Source organism: Astatotilapia calliptera, chromosome 14 (assembly GCF_900246225.1).
Source record: "Astatotilapia calliptera chromosome 14, fAstCal1.2, whole genome shotgun sequence".
NCBI lineage: Eukaryota > Metazoa > Chordata > Actinopteri > Cichliformes > Cichlidae > Astatotilapia > Astatotilapia calliptera.
The window spans coordinates 7188094-7197056 of record NC_039315.1 but is presented as its reverse complement, the minus strand read 5'-3'; the positions used below and the strand labels follow the sequence as shown (position 1 = coordinate 7197056).

At 40.1% G+C, this 8963-nt stretch overlaps 1 protein-coding gene across 3 annotated transcripts; it reads right to left on the bottom strand.

The window, feature by feature from the left end:
* Positions 1 to 1427: 1427 nt before the first annotated feature.
* On the bottom strand, positions 1428 to 8938 carry cep126 (centrosomal protein 126). Of its 3 annotated transcripts, none has more exons than XM_026192740.1 (11): positions 8594 to 8938; positions 8253 to 8372; positions 7047 to 7192; positions 6666 to 6777; positions 6434 to 6566; positions 3749 to 5690; positions 3202 to 3320; positions 2731 to 2800; positions 2261 to 2470; positions 2077 to 2141; positions 1428 to 1983 (listed from the first exon to the last, which is right to left on the bottom strand). In XM_026192740.1, exons 1-11 carry the CDS (start codon positions 8626 to 8628, stop codon positions 1900 to 1902), a joined length of 3036 nt encoding a protein of 1011 aa, XP_026048525.1. In that variant the 5' UTR covers positions 8629 to 8938; the 3' UTR covers positions 1428 to 1899. The 3 variants fall into 3 exon arrangements, with proteins under 3 accessions (XP_026048525.1, XP_026048524.1, XP_026048526.1); XM_026192739.1 differs by having other exon boundaries at positions 6434 to 6569; positions 8594 to 8937; XM_026192741.1 differs by lacking the exon at positions 2077 to 2141 and having other exon boundaries at positions 6434 to 6569.
* Positions 8939 to 8963: the final 25 nt, after the last annotated feature.

Below are 8963 nucleotides of genomic sequence, written 5' to 3'. Positions count from 1 at the left end.
CTAAACACGTAAAACACAATTTCCAACCTTCCATCCATGTGCATATTGTCTTATTACAAAAGATATTCAGATTTTTTTTAAAGTCAAGGTTTGTTTCGGTCATTTTTTGTTGCATGCAATATTGCTTTTCCAGACACTCATTCATTGCGTGTTAAATGGACTGTAACAAAAGAAGACAAAATACTTGACAGCTTAAGCTTCACAACAGACCAAAGCACAAGCTTGAACTTGCATCTGTGAAAATGTCTCCCCTTATTTTCAGCACTCTTGCCTTTTCTTGTTCAGTTTCTGGGTGTTGTGCTGGTTAAGGCTTAAAGCTCATTACACTCACCATTGTATAGCATAATGGCTGTGAACAATAATGGTGCCAGGCCAAACGGAACTGATTTCAGGGCAAACCTACAGCAGAATATTCAGAATTTCAGTGATTTATCTGAACACGAACACTTATTCTACATGATTGTGTTTATTTGTGTGCACGCTTATGTTGTTTTTTTTCCCTTTTTTATTGGGGCAGTCTAAGTATCATTACTAGAGAGTTTCTTGTTAATAGGTAGGACTCAAATATGTTAAATATCAGCATCAGTTCAGATAAAAGTAGTTTTCTTCTCTTTATAATCGTCTCATGCACACTGGGTAGAAATAACACTGACGCTCATTGTCAATTAACCACATTGGACAGTTTGTATGTTTCACTGGAGAATCTCTTCAAATGTAACGAGTCAAAGTGCATCTGCTGTTGTGGGCATAATCATATGCTAAAAATGAATACATTGTTTCCCTCTGTTGCTGTTCTCAGTTTTGGTGTAAGCTAACAAGGAGGTGATGCACGACTCGATGTGGCAATGAGACACCATTGTCACATTACCGTTTATAGCTCCTTCTTGGAGCACCAAAGAAACCTGCAGTTAAGCTATAAAAAAAGTCCCATCATTGTTCAGATGAGCTTGGGCTTCCTTCAGCTCTTGGAACAAGTCCTAGCAGGCTGACAGAGGGACAAACCCAGACACGCCAGAGAAGGAGGGGCAGCTCACATCAATAATCCCTACAGCGTCTTCCCCCAATGAACCTATTGTTTGCCAAGGAAGACAGAGAAGTTTTTAATTAAATACACTTTAAACAACAACTAGTATCAAATAATAGCATGCTTTGTCTTTTGATGTTACTATAGATTGAGGGCAATATTAAATAAATTAAGCCTTAAAGCAAAAATAAAATTCAGCATAGGTGCAATCTGAAGAGAAACCTGCAGAAACCTCGCTGTAGAGGCTTGGCTTGTTAAGCCAGTAGGTTGAGTCCAGTAGCCATAATCATCTTTTCCACAGCCATAAAAGAAAGACAAACACACCTTCAACGTTGCAAAACTTTTCATAAACCATTTCCAGGCCTTGGTCAATTCACTGATTGTAACACTGCCAAACACAGAGTTTATCAGCAAACTGTCAACAACATTTATTCAGTTCACTGCTGAACTGCTGCAAAACAGTCCACCAAGTCATAGTGTTACTATGCAAAATAAATACAGAATGGTACACCTTTAAACATTTAACATATACAATTTGATAGTGTTTGTATATTTTGCAGTCAGGGCTGGTCATGTATTGATTGAAACAAGAGCATCTTTGCATTTTGTAACATAAAAACAGATTAAAGCCTTTCTCATTTAAATAGGCACTTCAGACTTCGATTGCTTGATAGTCAGTAGCTTAAGTGTGCTCTAAGGCTGCTGATATGTCTTTTTTTGTCTTTGCAATTCAAGGCTGTTTATATTTCAGATCCTTAGTTACTTAAAAAGACACAATTCCTTGTTTTGTAATAAGTGCTTGTTTCAACAACATGCTTCAGCATAAAGTGCACCGACGAGGGCTCAAGACTGCTGTGGCGAACACAAGCTTCAAGTCAGGACTTCTGGTGGTATCGAGAGTGATTGTTAGCCGAGGATCCACAGTGTTTGTTATGGTTTGATGCTTTCACTTCTCTTGTCTGAAAATGGAGACAGAAGTTAAGAAATGAATTATCTTCAACAAAGTCACCCTTTCTGTTGAGGAAAGAAATAAATCCCTGCTAAACACTTACATAGGGTGCATCACTAAGTACAAGACCATGCATGCTAGTATTGCCCCCAACACGCTCCTGCACACCTGCAAATAGTAACAGGTTGGCGTGGTTACGCTGCACCGACATCATGTTGATACTCTTCTGTTATACACAGGTCAGAAAAATTCTGGCCTGATTTTAACGGCCTTCACAAAGTGCTTACATTGAAGCTGGTGGTTGAGTCGATCCAGACAAAGCAGAATTTTCTTCTCCTCCAAGGAAATGCTGGTGAGCTCCTGCTGTTGGCTGTACTGGTCTACTGTTCCAGATCTCTGTGTTTGGACTGTCTCCATGGCAGCCACTATACCCTTTTCTTCCAGATGGCCTTTAGCATGCACTTCAGCGAGGTGTAACTGGGCTGCACTCTCAAAATCTGAGATTACATTAAAGGCAGACACTCTCACCTTATTAATGCATGATGCAGCTGTCCTATCAGATTTCTAAATTCCTATATCCCTGTTTTTTAAGTTACATTATATATATTTCCTAAAACTAGAAAACAAAAAAGAAAATGTTAAGAAAGCTCTTATAAAGCATAAGACATGACAGAAGAGTAACTTTTTTTTAAACTAATACATTCAACATTTGCTTGAATTATAAAATAAATGTAAACACAAACAGAGAACATAATACCTTCATTTGGAAAGGCTGAGTTGTAAGTGCTTGGTAATGTTCTGAGCAGCTTTGCTGTTTGCTTTGTTTGCTGCAAAAAACAACACACACTCACAACACATGAACTGTCACTAAGTCAACATCAGTTATTAGCTTTTTACTAACTGCTCGTTGTTATTGTTCCCTTTGTCTGGGAAGCTTAAGACAAAGATTTCTATTCTATTTTATTCTGTTAGTCTGACCTACAATTAACCTTAATTTTTATGCAGGCCAGAGATGAATTAAGTCTTATTTTATTTGTGATGACAAAAAAAATGTATCGTTAACTCATGTCTATCCCTAACGCTTGTCTTTGGCACCATTAATTATTAAATTAACACTTTGGACAGCATAAAAGGAACAGCAAAACAAGTTCAAACACACCCACTTACTGATCTTTACCAACTACTCTCACACCTCCCACAGGGCAACTACGCAACTGCACGCATGTACCTGAGAGATCTGATGAAGTCTTCTATTCTCTGAGCCAGGAGCCTGTCTGCCTTTCTCTGTACAGGGCTTCCTTAAGACTCGCCCTCTCTCCAGGGCTGGTGCTTTCAGTATCAGTTTTGCTGAAAGAAAACATATGCACCGGTATCATAACTACAAGAACAAGCATATTCCAGAATGTGCTGTCTGGAACACCATGTAAAATTTGTTTTTAAAGTTTAAAAAAGCAGTTGGATGTTTTGAAGCACAGCCTATTACTACAAATAATAAAAAAGTGGAATAATGATTAAAAATAGTCATAAAAACTCACAAATGTCATGCAGATTATTTTCTGCATACTTGTACTATTGAACACAGTCAAACAGCATCCTGGGACTGGATTAGCATTAAAGATTGTTCCTCTTTACGCTCAAAGTACTGTAGCTACTACTTACATTATAAAATGTAAAATATGAACTTGAACAGGTAGAAAAAAAACAACTAAAATTTCTGGAGGAACTCAAATTAACCCTAAGCCGTGTGTAGTGCTGTCAGCTAAAATATACATTACCATCCTTTGTGGTTAAGGCACTGCGGACGCCATGCCAGAGCTGTGAAATTTCTTCATCTGTGGGAGTACAATCTAAACAGAAGTCTTTTTCATTACATGCATCCCCCCCCCTTCTTCTGTAGTGGTGAGTGTCCTGATGACTTGAACTGGGCATGCTCGTCACAATGCCCTCTGAAAGTGGGGAGGCGTATGACGGTGGCAGTGGTGTGTCTAAAACAGTATTTTCTGTTGTTCTTTCTTTATGCGTTTTAGCTGAGCAATGGCCCTCTGAGTCATTCTTGTTCAGGACCTGCTCAACAGCCATGGCCCGTTTGTTGATGGCGCTCGCGTGATCCCTGCCATATGGAATTTTGGTGATGCACGGCGTCTTTTCCTCCGCAGATTCCATCCGAGGAGGTGGACGTGGCACCATGACCTTCCCTTGGGTTTTGGCAATCTGACTAACCTCGGTGGCAGACTGAGGTCGTATGACCGTGCCCTTTCTTGTTCGTGAGGAAACAGGACCCGCTCTGCCAAAGTGCTCTTTCCGAGGGACCTTGGGGGCACTGGCTCTGATGCTGTTGCGGTGTACCTTGACCTCATCGGTTTGTTGCTGGGGCAAGTTGACTTGAACATCTGCCCAAGCTTCTTTTGTAAACTGATAACCAGTGGAGGCTGCAGGGGTCATGCCGGGTCCAGTCTTGGGAGTCCCTGAGAACGCACTAAGGCTTAGCTGGTGGTCGTTCGAGTTGTTTTTTGGTTGACAGAGATTGAAGGATTTGCCTTTCATTTTGTTCTGTTTATCTTTCTCTTTTTCCACATGCACTTCATCAAACCAACGCAGCTTCTTTTTGACAGTGTTATTGCCCCCCAGGTCCCTTGTTTTTCTCCGTGCTAATTCAACACTATCCCTGATCGCTAAAGCTACTTGTTTTGCAAAAATCAAATTCCCTGAGCCGTACACACAAGTGGAATCCATGTATTTGGACTGCTTTTTAAGAATTCCCTTACTATATCTGACCTCACATACCGAATCAGACGTCTCTATTGACAAAGGTATTTTCTCGACTTCCTTCTCAGGACATTCAAGACACTTGTACGTATCTGACTGAATATTAGACAAGCAGGTATGCTCCATGGGTTTTGTATTTATTGGCTTCTTAGTATTGGAGTCTGAGTTTGTAACCTTATTGAGATTGTTTGTAGAAGCACTGCATTCTTTGTGAGATGACAGAGCGCTGTTTTCTTTTCCTGTTTGCTGAAGAGCGCTTTCTCTTGACAAATTGTCTGTTGTACTGTTGTACAAGAAAATATTTGGCTTTGGGGGATCCCCAAACAAAATGTCTTTGCTGTTGCTATTTTTGGCAAGCAAAGGAATTTCTGTAGTTGGATATTTTAATTGTCTGTCATCTTGGATCCTCTCCTGTTTGTGAGCCAAGAGGCCCTCTTGTTTAGGATAGGAAGAATCGAGTGCTGCGTTGCCAAGAGCAGCTATATTTGCAATAATGATGTTGCCACCGGGGCTGTTCTGTCGAGTTTTCATCTCATAGGGCTCTAGGTCAGCACTAACATTTTCACTATGAGCTGATAAATTACAGTTGTTCAGAGCAGGCTGGATCTCTGTCTTAAGTCTTTGTTCAATAGATGTGAATTCCCACGAGGCTTTAGAAACATTTATCTTATTATTACACCATCCAGATTCATCTAGTTTTTTCTGGTTTGGTTCATGCCGCTTATTTGCTTGGACTAAGTTATCACCGAGAAGCATCATCGCTGAGAAGTCTGATGTTTGATGACACAAGTCATTTTGCTTTCTTAGGTCTTGATGGGTCCTCTCTGTGCCAAGCAAGAGTGATGAATAGGAACTCTGCAGAGTTTTTGTGAGGTGGTTGAAATCCTCATTTTCCAAACTATCCTTACTTGAAAGGCTCTCAGAAAGACAAGAATCAGACAGGTGGCTACCCTGGAAAATGGAAGCAGAGAGGAGTTGATAAGTGGAAAATAATATATTTTACAACTGTACAGGCATGCCTGTTGCTTATCAGTGCTTACAAGGACCTCCCCTGCGTCCTTGCCACTGATCTTTTTTTTTTTCACAAAATGAAAATGAAGACTGTTATAAATAATATACATTCTGAAACAGCTATTAATATACACACATTGCACTAGAGGGTGCTACAGTTTGTAGCATCCACAGGGACTGTTACTGCAGGAAAAGGTTTGTTACAATGCTGCCACCTAGTGGAATCCCCCCAAGATTGATTCTGTTCATCTGGACGTTTTCAGTGGGAGAAACGTTTCAACACTCATCCAAGTGACTTCTTCAGTCTCAGGTGACTGAGGTAGGTTTCCCCAATATTATAAACAGCCCATTATTCGTTCAGTCGTGCTAGTATATATATATATATAAAAAATGAAAAATGAAAAACAAAATCATCATAAATCTGGTCCTTACCAGGTTCTACAATTATTTAAATACGGCATTACAACACATGGCATATTACACTCTGTCTTTATTTAATTACTAAAAATATAGCCAAAATGTAGAAGCAGTACAAGCAGTAAGTACAGCCTCAGAGCTTCCACAGCAATTAAGCGCCGACTGAAAGAAACTGTGGCCTCGAAAAAAGCAGAAGGGCTGTCACACTAAAGTTTTGTTTCCTGCACATTGAAATGAAAAAAACAAAACAAACAAAAACAAAATACCTGTGGACTGTGATCGTGCTCGCTCTCTATTCTGCTCTGTTCCAGGAGGAGTTTTGTGTAGGCCTCCACAGCAGAAAGCGCTTGGCGGTGGGAGGATTTAGAAACTGTGGGTGGCTTAGGAGATGGGGAGCAGCTTCTTTAAAAGAGAAAGGAGAATATAAATAAGCAGTGACTGGCTATTTTTGGTATGCAGTAAGATAATGGTTGAAGTTTAAATCTGCTTCTTTTTTACCCATTAACATTTATATTGCTGGACAAGAAAGAGGACTGCCGAGTGTGCGAATTCAAGGTGCCTTGAATTTGATGGAGTGCATCTTCAATATTTGCAACATTTCTTTTAAAAGCTATGAGACACAAAGGAAAACATACAAATAAACCAAAATATGTCAAGACTGTTGAGTGAAATAGAGGGTGGTACGTGTTAAGGAGCTGAAACTCCCAAACCCTTCATCCAACTTGAATGTGAATACCCTCAAATGAAAGCTGAGAGTCTACGCATTCCGTCCATGTCCATTATACAACTATAACTGGAATATTTTTCAGTAAACAGGTAAAGAACAAATCTTGTGTCAGTGTCCAAATATATATGGAGCTAACTGTATAATCTACTAACATTGTCGGCGCCTCTCAGAAGGGGGTAAATGTGCTCTTTGGAAACGCTCAGTTGCGTCCTGTACTTGCAGTCTGCGTTGCTGGAGGATGCGGTCTCTTAGGCATTGCTCCTGCACATCCCACTGCTTCCGTCTTTCATCCAAAGCCCTGAGCCATGAAAAAGGGAAGAGAATGAACCTAGGGCACATTTTAATTTATTAAATCTAGTCTGGGCTAAACAGAAACCTGAGTCCCTGCCTAGAGATATGTTTTCAGCAGAGCCATTAATAAATTAAAGACACCATTCACTCCTGGGTTCACTGGTGAAGCCAGTAACAACAGTAATAGTGTAAATAAAATTCCACTTTGTTTTCTTTTTAAAATGTCAGAAGCAGTAGTGTATTAAATAGCCATGAGAAGTACCTCTATCTACTGTATTTACAAAGGCTTATAGTAGCTGAAAATTCATTTTTGAAAATGTGTCATTAAACTATACATGAACTGGAGTTACACCTGTCCTTTAAATGTGCAACATTGTGCCTAATTATGCTGCCTTTTTTACGTGTGAAAAATCATGTTAAAGATTGCAATTCTGCTGTCTAAAAATAAAACTGAAATGTATTACTGTAAGTGAAGATATAGTATTTCATGCAATCTATGTAATGTTTATGGGTAAGCTTATCCACAGTTTAATTTGCCCCTCCATTAAAGGAACAAATCTAATTTGTGGGGTTCCTCTTGTTCTTGGGTTACGCCTTGTTCTGATGTTACGCAATAAGCCTGACCATTGCCTACAGCCATCCTTGCTATAACATGCTTTTAGTGCACTAGGTTTAAAAACAGGACCTCTCAGCGTCAGGTCCCAATTATGGAAACACATATTTAGAAGGTGCAAGGGATCTGAACCTCATCGGGATAAACTTTGCAGCTTTAAGCATTCAAAGAAGTCAAGCTTTAATCACCTCTCTGGAAACATAGATCTATTTCCAGGTCTACATTGTGAAATCCTGTCTGCACAGTTGATCCTATAAAGTATCAAAGTCAAGGACAGAACCAGAGGCCCATTCTGAACACCAGCAAAATTAAATGGGCTGCACATATTTCTCTAAATGGGTATGGGAGCGTTATAGGTTATAGGTTATAGAAATCGGACAGAAGTGTGTTGTTTAGATGAAACTTTGCTGTTAGTCCAACAATAAAAATAATATATATTCATTTGACAACTGACTTCCTGCGTCGGTTGGTTTCCAGGGAGAATTTGCGTGCTCGGGATTTGCATATCTTCTGCTCTTCAACCAAAAGCCGTCTCTCCTTCTCGAGACTTGCATGATCTCTCAACCTCGAATATCTGGTAGTCATCAGCTGAGGAGAGCAGTTGTTGATGGTAGTCAGAGGATATGTGTCGCGTAAAAGTAATAATCAGTAATGATTAAGTTCTCGTGAATTATACAAGCAGGTCGAATAAAGTTTCAAGTTGGGTCATTACCGAACTCTACATTTGTTTTAAAACGAGCGTGGGTGCACGACACACATTTCTATAACACAAATAACTTCATGCATGTAGGATACGAATGGTAGAAGAAGTGATCTTGTGGAACTTGCATCCTCTGAGGCTGCTGATCTTCGCTGACACCGAGCAGACGTACAGGTTCAATCGGCTAGCAGCTGCTAACTTGTCCTTTTTAGCTAACGTCGGCAGTACGCCGGATTAAGTCACTCAACCATTTTCAGGGCGAAGTGAAACTTGTAGCGTAAATGTCCACATCGTTGCGACCTCCCCTGACCAGTAACAGCCTCATTGTCTTGTGTAAAAGAGTGAGAACAAAAATCCGAATAAGTTGATACGTCCACAGCCGTGTTTGTGTACGCTTGCTCCATGATAGCGACCGAGGACGCGACTCCTTGGCAACCAAGAGAGGTGATTGTTTTTCTTATGTCC

Coding starts and splice junctions, on each gene's coding strand:
- cep126 (XM_026192739.1), bottom strand. CDS start 8,628: ATGCAAGTTCCACAAGATCACTTCTTCTACCATTC. Junction 2,471..2,730: donor CTCAGCCTTTCCAAATGAAG/GTATTATGTTCT, acceptor ATGTAATCTCAG/ATTTTGAGAGTGCAGCCCAG. Junction 1,984..2,076: donor TACTTAGTGATGCACCCTAT/GTAAGTGTTTAG, acceptor CTCCATTTTCAG/ACAAGAGAAGTGAAAGCATC.